Source organism: Mus musculus, chromosome 10 (genome assembly GCF_000001635.26).
Source record: "Mus musculus strain C57BL/6J chromosome 10, GRCm38.p6 C57BL/6J".
NCBI lineage: Eukaryota > Metazoa > Chordata > Mammalia > Rodentia > Muridae > Mus > Mus musculus.
In genome coordinates this window covers 60,128,944-60,147,129 of record NC_000076.6, presented here as the reverse complement: position 1 = coordinate 60,147,129, position 18,186 = coordinate 60,128,944, and the positions used below count along the sequence as shown (strand labels likewise).

Sequence of the window (18,186 nt, the reverse complement as noted above, 5' to 3'; positions counted from 1 at the left end):
GCATCTGCATCCATATTGGTCAGACTCTGGCAGAGCCTCTCAGGGGACAGCCATACCAGGCTCCTGTCAGCAAGCGCTTCTTGGCATCAGCAATAGCATCTGGATTTGGGTTCATTTTCAAACCAAGGACACTTACCAGCAGCAGATGCCAGGAGAAAGGCACCGGCTGGACCACCTCGGAGCCTCCCAAAGTAGCCTGAACCTTCATCTCAGACATCTGTTCTCCAGAACCCAGCATATCACATTTCTGCGACTCTACCCGGCTGGTGGCCATTTGTTGCCCCAACCTTAGAATCTAGAATATAATCCCAGGAGGTCCCATTCTTCCTACAACAAATGGGCCACTAATGTGAAGCCTCGGGGCTAGAGTGTTCACTGCCTCTCATCTGTATGACAGTCTCATTGTTTGAGAGTTCTGTCTCCTGAGACAACTGAGGATTCCACCAGGGTTAGATCCTGCCATCTCTGCTGGGTAGGGCTCTAGGAGTGAGACTCATAGAGGAGGCAGCACCTGACCTGGACCTTAACGGCTGGAGTGGCAAGAAATAGAAACAGGTGGGCCCTCGGCTTGGTCCTTATGACAGAGCATGGAAAACTGAAGTGGAAAGGAAGGTGTGGGCCATGGACCTTTCTGTTTCTATCTAACTAGGCATTGAGACACAAGCCTGAAACAGAGGCATGTGGCTGAGCGGGATCGAGGTTAGCTTTAAGATGTGAAGGGTCCTAGTGAGCTGCCTGGTCTGGCCTCAGTAGGAGAGAATGCACTTAGTCCTGATGAGACTTAATGTGCCAAGGCAGGTTGGTACCCAAGGAGGCCTCCTGTTCTCTGAAGAGAAAGGAGATGAAAGGTGGGTGGGAAAGAGGATGTGGGAGAAGAGGAGGAAGGGGGGCTGCAATCAAGATATAAAGTGTGGGGCCGTGAAAGGCAGCCTGTTTTGGTTGAACGAGGCTTGCTCCGGAGACCCAATAGAAAACTCTATAAGGGACAGAACAGTGAGTCACATTCCCAGAGACAGGTGCCTGACACCACAGAGCCCCCAACTCCATAATTCTGTGACTATCAGTCACGCAGACAATGTCCCAAGCTCCTGGTATTCTGGCTAGACTCCACCCCCACAGTTACCTGACAATAGCCAGGTATGCTCCTCCCCACAGCTACCTGGCAACAGCAAGGTAGCCCAGCCCACTATAAAAGGAGCTGCTTGGCCTCTCCTCACTCTCTTAAACTCTCACCTTTCTTCCTCTCATCTCCAGCTCTCCTTCCTTCCCCTCCCTCCCCCCCCCTTCTCTCCACGTGGCCATGGCTGACCTCTCTCTTTCTCTCTGCCTTTCTACAATAAAGCTCTAAAATCATAGACTGTCTCTGTTCATCAATGCCTGCCGTGCTTGAACGATGGGATAGGCTTTCCCCTAAAGAGCCTCGTCTAACCTCCCACCAGAAGGCCTTCCTGCGCTCCAGGCATGGACCGGACCAAGGACTCTTGCCCATGTGGAAACCACCCAGCACCCCCTCTCTCCCTGCCCACTTCTTCCTTCGGCCCTGGGGGTGAGCAAGCCACCCCCAGGGCCCCCACTTTGTTCTCAGCTCTTCCACAGCGTCCAGCGACGTCTGACATGCCCGAGATTGAGAACCTGTTATCTCTGACTTCTGTGAGCCCCAGAGACCTCGGACTACCCCTTGTCCACCCCTCGATGGGCTGGGTTCCATGGCTTCCCACAGCCAGACACCAACCGGGGACCACTGGTGGGACATGGGTTTTCTCTCACTTCCTTTACTCCCCCACACCCTCTGTCCAACAATAAAGTAAATAAAAAATCAATTAATGGAAAATAAAAGGTATGAAGGTTCCAATCTTTAAAATTTCTGAGCTTCAGCCACACTAAGTATAGCATTGCCCCATCTCAGGGGAGTTCTCCAAACTAAGCTACTCTCCTCTCCTCTGGTACTGAGGGTTCTCCATCCTGCATCTTTCCAGAAGGAATCTCTGCATTTTCCTGAGGTCACAGACCTATGGCTAGGCTGCACAGTTGGGCATGTGATCTAGACATGCCAACCACAACATTTCACCCAGCAGGCAACAGAAGCAGGACCAGAGGCCTTTGGGAACAGCCATGTGGACGATCAGGTGAATCTCCACAATTCTGAAGTAATGCCCTGGCACAAGAGGAGGTATTCTCAAGAGAGATCCCATGTTCTCCTGTCAGGGACCAAAGAAACCAGGGACAAATGGTTGAGGCACCTATTAACATATCAAAGTGGACACTGGCCTCCTTGGGCTCTCTCAGCATCACAAGTACCTGCTCAGAGTCCAGGCCTCCTCTCAGCACTTCTCTCTCTCTCTCTCTCTCTCTCTCTCTCTCTCTCACACACACACACACACACACACACACACACAGACACACACACACAATACCACACAGATACTCACCCACAGATACAGACACACACACACAACACCACACAGATACTCACCCACAGATACAGACACACATAAACACACACACCGACACACACACATAAACATACACAGATACACAATACACACAGACAGAGACAGGCATAGACGGAAGCACACACACACAACACAGACACACAAACCACACAGATATACACCCACAGATAAAGACACACAGAAACACACACAGAAACACATACACATAAATATACACAGACACACAGACAGACATAGACTGAGGCACACACACAGACACACACAGAGACACACAAACCACACAGATACACACCCACAGATACAGGCAGACACACAGCCCTATCCTAAACCTCGCCATCCCCTGAACTTTGCTTCCCTCCCCACAACTTCTGATTTCTTAAATAATGCAGCCATTTCAGCCATGTGCTTTCTTGACTTCTCTTTGACCCGCTGGCCCCCACTCCTCTGGGCCCTCTCTCTTCTCTCCCTGTCTTGCTTTTCCCATTCCCGTCCCCATCCCCCTGGCCTGGTCTATTCTGCTGGCCATGTTCAATCTGCTACTTTCTCTTTGCTCTGGACCCTTGCAGAGACCTCTGCCTGTGCGCTCCCTCATATCCACAACAGAAACCTTCTCCTCAACCGCACTGAGGAACGGTCATGTCTTCCTTTTCATTACTCTCTCTTCTGGTACAACAACACTGAAACCGTGGGCCCTGAAGAATGAAAAGATCCATTTGGAACCTGGTGTGTGAAGCCCCGGCACTAACCGGAGGAGGAGCTGACTACCAGGAAGAGTTCACACACTCCAACAGCTTGTCTCACAGTCAACTTTCCTGGCTCTGTGTCATCTTCTCTATAAAATTATCACATACCTACAGGAGAGGAGGAGGGGGGTAAACTAAATAAATGCATTTTCTTTTGCCAATCTTTGTACCCTAACTTCTTGAGCAGAGAGGGAAACTGCACAGCCAGTCTGCCACCATAAACCCACCCTCACCCCAGTCACACCTGCTGGGGCCAGAGAAAGTAAGGGCCACATGTGGAAGGGAACAGGAACACAGAGAGACAAGCCAACTCCATGTGGCAGGAGACGGAGGCAGGAGGATGTTGGCTTTGGAAGCATCCTGGGCTACTTGTGAGATGCTGTCTCAAAAGAGTTTGGGCCCGATCGGCATGGACTACTCTCTGGAGCACTGATCTCACAGCTGTCATCCCTAGGTCTGATCCTTTGGATCTCAGGGCTGTCCCATAGCATAGGATAAATAGAGAGCTCTTACTTAGGTCAGGAGTCCCAGGTCTTGTTTTCAGCCAAGGAGACTCTTTGAAATCCCATACATCTGTATCCACAACTAAGGTTTACTATGGAAAGGGATAGAGAGAAAAGCCAGGTGCCAGGCAAAGGGAACAGGTGCGAACTTCGAGATTCCACCACCCAGTGGGTCACAGGGGTCACTTAATCCTGCCCACGAAGAGCTCTGAGGAGAGAAGTGAAGCCCTTTCTTCTGGGAAGCTCAGACCCAGGACCCACAGTGTGTCCTGGGGCAGGTCACGCAGGCACCTCCTGCCTGGCACGTCCTAAAACTCCAGACCCTCTGTAGGAAAGCAGATGTTCACCATAGGCCGTATTGCTTGCTAAGTAACTGGGGAGCAGCGGGCCACACGCTTCTCGGAGAATCAAGGGAATGTGTCTGAAACACAAGATGCTAGACATCTGCCAAGGCTCAAGTTCCCAGGCCAATTTACACAAAACGAGTGGCTATGGGCCAGGGAGATGACTCTGTGGGTAAAGGGGCTCTCCCTGAGAGCCTGAACACTTAAGTTTGGACCCCAATAGTCACAATAAAAAGCCAGGTTCAGCAGCTGGAGAAGACGGCTCAGCGGTTAAGAACACTGACTGCTCTTCCAAAGTACCAGGTTCAGTTCCCAGCACCCACACGGCAGTTAACAATTGTCCATAACTCCAGTTCCAGGAGATCTGACACCCTCACACAGACATAATGGAGGCAGAACACCAATGCACATAAAGTTAGGTGGGATTTTTTATGAAAAAATATGTATTTTATTATTAACATTCTTTTTAAAAAATTTATTAGGTATTTTCTTCATTTACATTTCCAACGCTATCCCAAAAGTCCCCCATCCCCTCCCCGCCACTCCCCTACCCACCCACTCCCACTTCTTGGCCCTGGCGTTCCCCTGTACTGAGGCATATAAAGTTTGCAAGACCAATGGGCCTCTCTTTCCAATGATGGCCGACTAGGCCATTTTCTTTTTCTTTTTTTATAATTAATTAATTAATTAATTAATTTTATATAAGTACACTGTAGTTGTTTCAAGCACACCAGAGGAGGGCATCTGATCCCATTACAGATGGTTTTGAGCCACCATGTGGTTGCTGGGATTTGAACTCAGGACCTTTGGAAGAGCAGTCAGTGCTCTTAACCACTGAGCCATCTCTCCAGTAGGCCATTTTCTGATACATAGGTGGGATTTTTTTTTGGCACATCTGTAATCTCTGCACACCTAATATGAGAGGTAAGGCACGTAGGAAATTCATTGGGACAAGCATGTGCCAGCTAGTTGCAGTGCACAGCATGGTAACAGAAGCAAGAGAGGCCCTGCCTCAAGAAGAAGAAAACCAAACTGACTCCATCCTGTTGTCCTCTGACCTACACACACACACACACACACACACACACACACACACAGTGGTATGTGGGCACCCATATTCAAATGTAAACTAGATCCAGGATCCATAACAAAGGGCAGACTGGCCTCAACTTCCTCGATGCAGTCATTGACACAGATCTCCAAAGATGCACAGCCTGTCCACCCAGATGTGCACCAATCAGGTGCATGGGTCCAGCACCCACCCACACACACAGGTGCACAGGTCTGTTCCCCCCTACACACACACACACACACACACACACACACACACACACATAGGTGCAGAGGACCAGCCCCCCCCCACACACACACAGGTGCACAGGTCCAGCTCCGCCCACACACACACACAGGTGCACAGGTCCAGCCCCACCCCCCCACAAATGCACAGGACCAGCCCCATACACACACACACACACACAGGTGCACAGGTCTGTCCCCCTTCCCCCCCCCCCCACACAGGTGCATGGGTCCTGCCCTGCTCCCACACACACAGGTGCACAGGTCTGTTCCTCCCTACACACACACACACACACACACACACACACACACACACACACAGGTGCACAGGTTCAGTCCCCTCCTCCACTATTACCCAGTCCTTTTCACTTCTTTGCCACAAGCCTGCAAACTCTAGGAGAGCACCCACCTCCATTAGCAAAAACTACATCAGTATTTGGGCGTGGCACACATCGTAATCCTAGCACTTGAGTGGTGGAGGCAGAAGGATTGTCACAAATTTGAAGGCAGATTGGACCCTCAAGGCTAGCCACCACTATAGCATGAAACCCTACACTGCTAAGAATCCTCCTACAGAGGTGTCGTAATGTTTCTATCCCTGTGAAGAGGCACCGTGACCACGACAACTTATAAAGGAAAACATTTCATTGGGGCTGGCTCACAGCTCAGAGATTTAGTCCATTATTGTCGTGGAGGGAAGCATGGTGGTGTGCAGGCAGACATGATGCTGGAGAAGGAACTGGGAGTTCTACAACTGGATTGACAGGCTACAGGAAGAGAATGGCACATTGAGCCTGGCTTGAGTATCTAAGACCTCCAAGGCCGCCCCCTAGTGACACACTTCCTCCAACAAAGACACACCTCCTTTTGTGTCACTTCCCTATGAGCCTATGGGGACCATTTTCTTCCAAACCACCACAGTGGGTGATCGTTATTCTCTCTCCTCAAGGTCCCAGTGTCAAACTAAGGTACAATTTCATCAGAATTCACCCTGGGGGCCTTATGACTTCACTAGGCGTACTTACAGAGCAATGAATGAATGGATACTGGCAGGAGCCTGGGTGACCTTAAAGCAGCTGTTCAGGAAGGTGTGCCCCCAGCATAGGTTACAACTCCCCCATGACTTTGTAGATGAAGCCCCCGCCCCCAGTTCTTCCCCATCAATATACTCTACCCACCTCCCTCATACCCACCACCCCTGGCCAAGCCACACGCACTTCCAGCGGAATTATATACAAGAGGTTGGGAAGAGTGGCCAGAGTCCCTGTAAAGGACCATCAGGGAGGACTGTGCAGTGTGGGAACACTCAGGGTGCTGATATAGAAACAATTGATGGTTTCCCCCTCTGGGATGGAGATCAAATCCAGGGGCTGCTCACGCTGGGCAAGCAAGTGTTCTTGCACGATCAGCCCAGATGGAGCCCCCTCCTTTCCCTTATCTGTTATGCTCGGAATAAAAGCTTTGCTGGTTTCAACAGCACATGGAAAAATTGGAGCAATGCGGGCAGGCTTAGAAAGGCCGCCGCCGCTGCCCTGTGGGACGAGGGATTGACCTCCAGAACGTGTATGGGACTCTATCAGCTCAACAGCAGAAAAGCAGTTCTGATTTTACACCAAAGTTCTCATCTCTAAAGACATTTCTCGGGAGATAAAGAGTCAACGAGGGCCGGCAAAATGGCTCAGCAGGTAAGAGCGATTGCCACTTCCTCCTGAAGGTCTGAGTTCAATCCCCAGAGCCCACAGTGGAAGAGAGAACTATCTGTTCCAGAAGTGTCCTCTGACCTCCGTATGTGTGTATAATCCATATAGCAAGATAACAAATGAATAGTTGACACCATTTTGAAAAAGCATTTAATTCCACTAAATCACTGGGGAAGGGCAGATCAAAACCACAAATGACCCCAGTGTCACCTCATCCCAGTCAGGATGATTCTGATCAAGAAGACAAAAACACGCCAGTCATGGTAACACATGCACACCTGAGATTCCAGCACATGGGAGGCAGAGGTATGATCTGGAGTTTAAGGACGGCCTCTGCTATATAGTTAGTGAGCTAGCCTGAGCTACAGCACGCACACACACACACACACACACACACACACTCCAAAACAAACAAAGAACAGAAACTGGTGAGGACTTGAAGAAAAAGAAAGCTTTTCTGTAGCTGGTGGCTGCTCATATTAGTTCAGTTATCCCGGAGGACAGTATGAGTGTTATTAAAAACCTAGGAATAAAACCACACGACACAGCAAGCTCAGCGCTGGTTATATACCCAGGGGAAGGGAAGGAAGTTGGCATGCTAAACAGACAACTGCCCGTTCCCTCTCACTGAAGCACTATTCACAACAGTGACTATGGAACCAACCTAGGAGCCCATAGCCAGACTTAAAATGCAGTGCCTCGGGGCCTGGCAAGATGACTCATTGGTAAAGGCGCTTGCAGTCACGCCCCAGGAGTAAGCTCAAACCCCAGGACACACAGAACGGAAGGAGAGAGTGGATGCCCGCTAGACATTTTTCTGGTTTTCACACGCGTGCTATGGCATGTACACACACACACAATAAAGACATCAATGTGCTTTTTAAATGAGATGCTCATATGCATGAAATACTATACAGCCATAAAAAGCATGTCTTTGGTGGCAATATGAATGAAACCGGAGGCCACTGTATTAAGTGAAACAGGTCAGATTGCAGACAGACAGCTGCTGTCTACAATACAATAGTATAGTCTCATATAGAAGCTATCTCACAGAGTGGGCACAAGCTGTAGTTGAAAGAGAAGTGTGTGGGAAGAGCACTGGGCGAGGATGGGTAAATGGGGTTACTAGAGTTTTGTATTGGGTGGAGAAACCATGATTGTCAAGGAGTTGTGTATTTTGAAACCGAAAGCACGGTGTGTAGGGATGTGACATTGGAGTCCTGCCAGGCCACAATGTCTGCAGCACCCGCCTCTCACAGACACTAACAGGTACTTTACTGCCGTGTTCTCTGTGAGGCCTTAGCTAGCAAATTCCCTGGGCTGGGATCTCTCACCCAGGGAAGGGACTTTACCACAGAGGCTGTGTTGGTGGCCACACATTCTGCTCCCTGCCTGCTTCCCTGTCTCCTTCCTGGGGCTCAGAGAGCCTGGCTGTGGCCTTGCTCACCCCATCCTCATGGAAGAGCCCATATCTGCTGTGTGTCCTGATTTCCTCTCTGCAGAGAGCCTGCCTTGTTGTCAGTTTCTGGTTCTAGGGCCCGGGTTCTCCTCCCAGCCTTTGCCTTACTGTTACTCTTATCTGCCAATGGCATGAACAACTTCTCTAATCAATTACTTACTTCCCAGCTGTCCAACTCAGTGCTTTTCTTGCACTAACTCTTGCCCCCTGAAGCCCTTCTGGGAGGTGGGGGGGACCTTGAATGTTGCTAAAACAAAGAAATAATGAATGTTTGTGGAGGCAGACAGACGTGGCGGTGCCCCAATTTTCCCGCTGCACAGTGTATGTATGTTCTCACATATCCCACTGTGACCCATGAATGGATTCTGACAATTTTACTGACGTCAAATGCCAGGTAAATATGTATGTGTATGGTAGGGGCTTTGTTTGGTTTCAGTTGAGTACTCTTCTTCTCGAGCATCCTGAGACGTGTGTGATGGTCACAGTGCTGGGCAGATGGGTGGCAGGGACGCAACCTGTATGGAGCTGTGTCTGTGCACATTTGGTTTTTTCTCTTAGGTTTGTTCTCAGCAGCTCCTGGGCCCCAGCTACCATCCCCCAGAACTTGAGTGAAGTCAATATATATTCTGTTCAGTCCCCAGAAGTCTAAATACCAGAGAAGCAAGATGCTAGGCAAAGGAGGGGTAAGAGACTGGCTGAAAACGGGGACATGTCCAGGGAAGTCAGGAGCAGTGGGTACCCCATAAGTCTGGAAGGCTTCAGCCTGTGCTGCCAGTTGGCCTGCGTCTGTCCCTAGCAACATTCTGTTTGCTACTAGCCCAAGCAACCGTGGGCATCCAGACTGCTGGGATATGTCAACAGTGGGTGAATGATTTCAGAATAAATGCTGGTCCATGAAGTGGAAGAGCCAAACTTGCCTTGAAAGTTGGGGATGCTCCCGAGGAGGGCTCCCTCCGGTGAACTGGCCATCATCAACTGTGCAGCCTCCTTGGAGCTGATCCAAACACTTCAACAAACAAGCTTCGAGCTCAGGCTAGTGATAGACTCAAGCCCTGACCCACGGTCTACTTCTCTTCACAGTCACTTACCTGTGGTCACAGATGGTCTTCCAGCTAGAGGTGACGTTCCCAGGCGGGGTCTGGCCTCCAGACCCCACTCTCATGACAAAAAGCTGGTTAAAAGGAAGATGTGTTTAGGTAGGGGACTGTCAGGGAGTGAGACACTAGTCCACCAAAGAAGCTTAGGTCTTCTGGAAGAAGGGTCTTCTGAAGTGACTCCAGAGATTTTGGTCCAAGGTCACTAGGCCTCATGCCTTGGGGCTGTGGTTGGGGTGTGGAGTTTGACCTCTCTGTCACTTTGACTGGATTTGGGATTGCCTAGGAGACGTGCCTCCGGGTTAATCTGTGGTTTCCAGACAGGTTTAACTAATGCTGGAAGGTTCATACTAAATATGGGCGGCATTGTCCCCAGCCCACGTGCCTCATGTCCCTGATGCATGCCTTCCCCACTATGACAGACTGTATCCTCAAACTCTGAGCCAAAATCAGCCCTTCTTTCCTGTGTTGCTTTTATCGGGTGTGTTGTGCAAACAATGAGAAAAATCACCATTACAGGAGGAGCCTGAAGTGGAGCAAGCTGTTCGCTTGTCCGAGAAGCAAAGAGAAAGAGGAAAAAAAGGTCAACATCCCAGAATTCCCTGCTACCCACTGGGCTCCAGCTCCTAAAGGCCCTGCTACCCCCTCGGGGCTCTCAAGTGGGGACTAACATGGGGCCCTCAGGGGTTTCTTATTGAAACTACAGGGAGTGGTGAGGTCTGAGCGGAAGAGTCACAGTGTAAGTCTCCAAATCCAGTAAGAAATAAAAATAATGCGTGGCTCTTTTGCCAACTGTACAAGGCCTAGGAAATCAGTATTTGTATGCAGGCCAGCATGGAGGGGCCTCACACAGTACGTGCTGCTGACAGGGCTGCCCCTGACAGGTCAGCCTTCCAGAAAAAGCTGTTTGCTGTGTTGGAATTACCGTGTGGCTTAAGTTCACTGGTACTGTGTGCTTAGCTCACGCAACATCCTGGGTTCCATCCCCAGCTTACAACTATGAGGAAAGTTCTAGAACTAGGTTGTGGTGGTGTTTGGAACATTGGAAAGGCTACGACGTGACAACTTCCATATTCTGTGGCTTAGAAAGGAAGCTGAGTGTGTCAGTGGTGCCTGCGCCCTCAGCACTCATGGGCTGAGGCAGGAGGTTTGCCATGAGTTCAAGGCCAGTTTGGCCTACAGAGTTCCAGGCCAGACTGCATTAAGAAAATGAGAAGGGGCTGGAGAGATGGCTCAGCAATTAAGAGCACTGACTGCTCTTCCAGAGGTCTTGAGTTCAAATTCCAGCAACCACATGGTGGCTCACAACCATCTGTAATGAGATCTGACGCCCTCTCCTGGCCTGCAGGTGTACATGCAGATAGAGTGAATTTTCATACAGGAAGGAAGAAAGGATGGATGGAAGGAAGGAAGGAAGGAAGGAAGGAAGGAAAAAACAAAGCCACTACCTGTCACATGACCATTCCAATCTGGAACTTTGAGCTAGAGAAATAACCCAAGATGAGGCCCAAACCCATCACAGCCCTATTTATATCAACAGAGCAGAACCAGTGTCCAAAAAAAACCCACCAGGAGAGACCATAATGGATGATACCATGTACCTACAAAGTCATTTTATTTTTTTATAGTTTTATTTCGGTTGTGTATATGGGGTGAGGGTGTAGTGTGAGTGTGGCTGTGTATGTGTGGGTATGTGTATTGTAGGTCAGAGGACAACTTGCTAGAGTCAAGTGTCTCCTTCCACCATACGGGTCTCAGGAACCAAATTAAGTCATGTGACTTTACTCAGTGAGCCATTTCCCAGCATCGTATGAAGTGATTTTAAAAGACACACGCATGGCTCAGTGGGTAGAAAAAAAGTTCCTATCACCGAACCCAGACAACCAGAATTATCCTCAGGACCCACACTTGCTGGGAGGACAGGCCCAGTTCCCTCAAGTTGTCTTCTGACCTACACACAGCTCATGCACGCACACACACTCACAGGAAAAAATAAATAAATAAATGTGATGTTTTTTAATTAAAGGAAAAACCACAGGGAAGAGTCCATGATGTGTTAACACACAATCTGGCTTTATCTCTGCTTTGTAGCTGAGACGTAGGGGCATGCTTACTGACAGAGAGGCTAATTTAGACGGGAGGCATCTTTGCAATAATGCTAAGCGTTTCACACTGTGCCTGGTCCTCTGTGGATGAATCAGGCTGGCCTTCTCCAAGGTCTCTCTTGCAATGGTAAGAGCACAGAGCTAACTGAGATAGTCTGGACCACAGGGTCTCATCTGCCAAGATCTACTCTTAAGACAACACTAAGGCAGAATAAGCAAAGGTTTCTCAGCAGGTGGTGTTTATAAAGTTTTTATTTTCCATTTTCTTAAAAATAACATTTGCTTTCCTTTATGCGTGTGTAGAGTGAACTTGTTTCCTTAGGCTGAGTAATAGGCAGATAAAGACCACAGCAAGGTGAGGGTCCCGGGTGGAGGCAGGTGGGGATGGGCGGGGCAGGAGGGGGCGTGGCGCAGAGGAAGGGGAAAGAATGGGGTCACCCACGGGATGCTTGAGTGCCCACCAACGCACACACGGGTCTAACACTTGTTCAGATTTTTTAAAAGACATCTAAAATTACTGAGAGATACAACGTCAGCACTTAAATCTACAGACGGAACCCAAGCACTTGACCACAATGTTTAACTCTAAGCTCAGTGATTACACATCGGACGGTTTTAAGTGGGACACGGGCTGAGAAGCGGGTAGCTCTGCCTGACTTGGTACGGATGTCTTGAATCTCCTTTTGCACCCCCAGGTCTTTCCCTAGGACAACTGCAGGCGGGAGGGCTCGTGATGGCCCAGGTGTCAAAGATGGGCCCCTGGTTCTCTCCTAGGGCTGTGGGCTTGGGCTTTGGGGAGCCGATATCAAAAGACCCCACCTACGCACTTAGTGGTGAAGCAGAAAGCAGATAAAAGCCAAATGGGTACCAACAGAAACCAAGGGAGGGGGCTGGAGCAAGGCAGACCTGTGCCCACCCATCACACGTGGTCACGACTCCTGTGGAACACTGGGGGTAAGATGTCCCAGGACTCTCACCAACTTTGCCTCCTGCCAGAACTCCCAGGCTAAGCCCCGCCCCCGTTCCTCCTGGGACCTCTGAGTGGTCTCTCAAGGCACATTTACTCTCTCCAACCTCAAACTTCCCCAACGTACACCATCCTTCCCAGCACCCAGGGCTAAGGAGGCTCTTAGTAGGGCAGCTCCAGGGCTCGGCAAGATGTGGTGCTGCCGTAATTTGGTTGAACTCTTTCCAACACAGCCCTACCTCTCCTGCCCGCAACAAGGGAACGGGAGCAGGCAGGAACACGGATGGAGGAACTGGGCAGGCAGCTTATTCAAGGATGAGGCCCGCAGGACCGACAATAATCTGACCTGTGTGACCTTGCTCCTGAGGAAACACGAAGCTTGCTTAACTAGAAGCTACTTGGGAACCTTCAGCCCCACCAGGAACAGCTGTTCTGCCTACCTTTGTGGGACTCGGTCTCAGTGGGGTGAAAAGCAGTATGGGGTGGGGAGCGTTTTAGAGAGGGACAAACTTCTGGACCCCTGGGGCCTGCCACAGTTCCACGCCTTCTGCTTTCTTACTAAAACATGTTTACTACATCAGATACAAAACCAGAAGATCCAGGGACACACAGAGCATAGCTCCCCAGCGGGGCAGGGCGGGGCAGGGTGAAAGAAGGGGATGCGTCTTCCTCTACACCACCCCCTCCCCACCCCAGAGAGCCTAAAATCCTTCACAGCTACCCGGGGATGTTCTGGAAATCCAGCTGGGGCAGAGAAAGAATCAGACTCCATCCTAGCGAGAGCAGGAAGTTTCAAGTAACTCCAGCTGGAGGGAGGAGGAAGGGGAGGAGGGGGAGGAGAGAGGGGGGCGGGATGGCTGCTTCTAGAATGCAGAGGGCTGATGTGACTGAGCCAGGGACCAGAGGATGGTTGCAGAGGTCTGAGGAAGGGAGGGAGGAAGAAGAGGATGGGAGCAGGTGACAGTCACCCGGAGAGTCAGAACTGTGTCGTGGAATGAGAAGCACTTTATGGAGCTTGGTGACATTTCCGTATTCCCCCCGAGGAGATGACGATTAAGGTGGCCATTCCAGGGTGGCAGAAAGGAATGGGAAGGAGGAGGCTCTTCCCTAAAGTCCAACCGATCAATACTCAGTGGATGTGACCAGCCAGTGCCCCTGAGAGGCTGGGGGAGAGCCAGACTGGGGCTTTGTCCTGGAAGCCTCAGCACAAGGTCCCCAGTAGCTAGCTGCCCAGCCTCTTCCACCACACAGGGGGCTGCCCTCACTCTTCCTGGGCATCAGGGTGGCCCTCGGGTATTCTCTCTCTCATTCTCTCTCATTCTCTCTCTCTTTCTCTCTCTCTCTCTCTCTCTCTCTCTCTCTCTCTCTCACACACACACACACACACACACACACACACACACACACACACGTATACGCGCCACACACACGTACGCGTACCAAAGGGTATCAGAGGCCCAGGTAAGGAATTCTTCATCAAATATATCAAGGAAATTTCCTTTGAGAGGGGGAAGTGGGGAGCAATAGACACACAAAACCCCACAGGACATCTGGGTAAAAGCCCCTTCCACCCGGCCTGGAGGTCTGAGGGCGTGCTGAGGCATGGCATCAGGGCCTAGCTGCTCAGTGTGGTCCCCTCTGATAGATACACCGTTCTCTATTCATATATGCTATAGGGCTTTAAATAGAGTCTGGGGCATGGTTCTTCTAGGGCCATCTTGGGGACCCTTGAGACAGAGGAAAGTCATGGCTGAGAGGACTAAGGCTTTGGGGCCTCTCCTCCAGGACCTTCTGGGCACAGGAAGTCACAGCTCCCCGTGGTTCCTCACAAGGGTCTCGGGGACACGCCCTTCTATTGGTCGGGGCAAGAGGGAACCATTTCCTAGAGGGTCAGGGAGAAGGTGAGCAGACACGGGCTGCTTGCTGGTCCTCTGCTCCTTGGGACAAGGGGGACCCTCGCCAGGGAACAGAGAGTGCAACTGCAAGCCCTCATAGCAGGCTACTCCAAATCTCAGCTATATGATGACAGTCCCCATTCGCCAAGAAAGCAGCCCAGAGCCCCATGAGGCCACAGGTGCTGACTGGGTTAATCTGAGGCCTGAAATCAAGGGACCCATTGTCCTCTGTCTCATGATTTCTGCCTCTTCTGCTGAGCTATCTCTGGTTACTCGGGACTAGGTTGAGAGATAATCTATCAGGGATGTCCATGCTTTTGACATTGTGACAGAGGATTAACTCCTCAATCCAATTATCAACAAACAAACTAACAAAAAACAAACAGCAACAAAACCCCTGTGTTTTAAGTAAGTTTACCTCTTTGTGTTGGGCCACAGAGACAGCTATGCTTAACCACGTGCAGCCCAAGGGCCATTAGACACACCTGCGACGAGCTCTTCGGATGTCAGGAGACGGATAGTAAGCCTTGCTGTGTGTACAGGTCCTGCCTCATCACCACAAGACCGTGGTGGGGCTTTCATATCAAATCAGCCCAATTTGGGGAGGACGCTCAGCTTTCAGCTGCCTGCCCTCCCTCCCTCTCCCTGGCCTCAGAAGAGGAAGGAAGAAAGGCAGGATGGGGTAGGGCTGATTAGGCAGGGCAGGGATTCCAGGTGTTGGGCTGAGGGGCAGGATCAGGGACATCTCATTGATTTTGGTCTGTTAGTGTATCCTTGTGTGTGAAAGTGTGCATTTGAAAATCAATAACATAGGGACCTTTGGGTGACTCACATCACACACACACACACACACACACACATCTCACATACACACATCTCACATCACACACTCACATCTCACATCATACACACACATCTCATATCACACATACACACAAGCCACACTCCCCAGTCCTCCCCCACTGGAGCCAGGGTCCTCCGCACTGACTTCCGGATCCATTTGCTAAGTTGCCTGCTGTTGTCCAGGTCTCTTCTGGCCTGTCTTTCTGGCCGTCGGCACCCTGGCCTGCCGAGGCCGTCGAGGGCTATCTACCAGATGTAGCCTCCATCATCTGCCTCACCCGCCTCACCCTCCTCCTCCTCGGCCTCCTCCCCTGCCTCTTCTGTCTCCTTTTCTTCCTCATCCTCCCAGCCAACGCCGCTTCCAAAGTCCCCGGAGAAACCCACGATGTCATCTGTTGGGAAAGCACACGAAAGGCCGGTAAGGAACCCACACACTGTGTCTACTTTCTGAGCCTGGAGTCCTGCCCCACGTACGCCACCCTGAGAACTAGCCGCATGCTCCTTACCACAGTCAGGGGTCCCATGCATGCGTGTGCCGGTCAGCTCCAGGCCCAGCTGGTCCACACACCAGCAGTCACCTCTGCTCTGGTCACACTGCATCTTCCGGTAGTAGCCATCTTCATCACAGCTCGGGATGAAGACACCTGAGGGTTAGGGCAAAGAGCCCGTAGTGTGGGCTCTGGAGTCGTGTGCGAGCAGGGGCCTCGATGGCCTGAGAACCTGGCCAGCTTGGTACTGATACCCACCCCCTAAGAAACCAGACACTCAGGGCTACTGACTGGAAGCACAAAGCTTCCTTCCCCAATGTCCCTGTGTCACATGCTCAGGCTTCTTCAAGGATGCTATCAAGTGCTGGTGTCATGGCCTTCATCTTGTAGGACAGTCTGGCCCCACATGTTAGAAAGCTCGATCCTATTCTTGGTTTTGTCTCCAGCTAGGAATGTGGAGTTTCTCTTCCTTCTTCGGGGCTCACTCATTTCTCTCAGGTCCCCAAACTGTCCACAAGGCATCTTCTGAGATGTTGTAACCCAGGGGGAGGAGTAAGAGCCACAGAGATGGCATTAGGTCCACAGCCAGGGTGGCAGTAGACACGCTAGAGTGGGGAGCCTAAGGCCCGGGGGCCTGCTTGGGGGACTGGATGACAGAATAGCTTCCTCACCAAGGCTGGAAACCAGCAGGCCTAGTTAGCACAGCCCTGTGGGGGGCTTGAGGGCTGGTGCTCATTCAGTGTGCTGGTCTTGTGAGCCCAGTCATGTGACTCTCAAGGAGCCACAAGGCCCACCTCTCTCGCTATACCCTCAATGTCACCCTCCAGCTGCCTGGGCCTTTTCCTATTGGTATTGGTTTTGTTTTGTTTGAGACCTCAAGGTTTTTTATGATGTCATCAGATATGTGCCTGGCTTATTCTTCCTCAAGATCCCCTCCCCCCTTCTAAAGCTAATGCCCCAGAAAGATCTCTACTGGCCTCTCAGGAGGCTTATATCCACCTGCATTCTCCCTGAGCCCCTATATAGCAAGCAGTCTGAGGTGGGAATTCTCTTCCCGACTCTGCACGCTGAGTGTTCCCATGGCTTGGCTGTCCAAAGGCTTTACACAGCCATGAACCTTGTCTGCCTTGCCTGTCAGTTCTGACCTAGGCTGGGCTGGGTCTCTCATCTCTTCAGGGTGCTCATTTAGACTGTGAATAAGCATCTCCCATGGAGGGGGTCCCATTCCAGCCTTAGACACACACCTGTTGCAGTGAATTTAAGTAGAGGACTCTCCAGCCCTGGTCTGGATGACCCAAAGTGTTTAAGCATACTCCCTAGGGGCACCTGAGGAGACTCTTGCCTATCAAGCCAATGAAAGCAAGAAAGGTGGTTTCCTAGGCCAGGGGCCTCTTCTAGGTTCATCGTGTGCCATAAAGCAAGGTAGTAGAAACCTCTACTACCTCCAGTGGGGGCCTCAAGGAAGCATAGGGCAGCATCCCTGGGCCCCTCCTTACCTGGCTTCTTCTTGGCTGCCTCCTGGATCTGTGTGCGCTCCAGCTCTGCCAGGCAGGGGGGCTCTGTAGAGAGAAGCAGCCTTAGGGTTGGCCCATGGTGCTGAAAGCACACAGAGCTCCCCAAACTTAGAACCTTTTGTGGGGGCTCTGCAAAATAAAACACCTGGTCTCTCACATCAGGCCACACCAGGGAGGTGGCAGCAGTATGCACCGATCCTACTAAGATCCTCAAACCAATGTAAGACTCTGATGGATGGAGACACCCAGCATCCAGTTAAGGGAGGCGATCACCACTTCAAACAAGCTAAGGATCCCAAGAACCCCTGAGTTCTCTGGGCGTGTTGGCTCTCATAGGATGAACTAAAAAGTTCAAAAGAGAGTTGGGCATGGTGGTGCCTACCTTTAACCACTGCATTCTGGAGGCAGAGACAGGTGGATAGCTGTGAGTTTAAGGGTAGCCTGGTCTACACAGAAAGTTACAGGAAGCTAGGCAGTGGTGGCACATGCCTTTAATCCCAGCACTTAGGAGGCAGAGGCAGGCAGATTTCTGAGTTTGAGGCCAGCCTGGTCTACAGAGTGAGTTCCAGGACAGCCAGCGCTATACAAAGAAACCCTGTCTCAAAAAAAAAAAAAGAAGAAGGAGGAGGAGGAGGAGGAGGAGGAGGAGGAGGAGGAAGAGGAGGAGAAGGAGAAGAAGGAAGAGAAGGAGGAGAAGGAAGAAGAGGAAGAGGAGGAAGAGGAGGAGGAGTTTGTTGTTCCAGGAAATCCACAGTCAGAGAGTGAGTCCTTGTCTCAAAAAC

General features: G+C 50.9%; 1 protein-coding gene across 3 annotated transcripts in view; it reads right to left on the bottom strand.

Moving 5' to 3' along the window:
- Nucleotides 1–11,931: 11,931 nt before the first annotated feature.
- Nucleotides 11,932–18,186, bottom strand: part of Spock2 (sparc/osteonectin, cwcv and kazal-like domains proteoglycan 2) — a 28,942-nt gene continuing 22,687 nt past the window's right edge. For 2 of the 3 annotated variants that reach the window (XM_017314167.2, XM_006514347.4), the window contains exons 9-11: nt 17,387–17,449; nt 15,909–16,046; nt 11,932–15,794 (exon numbers count right to left, since the gene is read on the bottom strand). In XM_017314167.2, the coding sequence (XP_017169656.1) occupies nt 15,649–15,794; nt 15,909–16,046; nt 17,387–17,449 (347 nt within the window). In that variant the 3' untranslated portion in view covers nt 11,932–15,648. The remainder of the gene's footprint in view (nt 15,795–15,908; nt 16,047–17,386; nt 17,450–18,186) is intronic. The other variant, NM_052994.2, reaches the window with a different exon arrangement.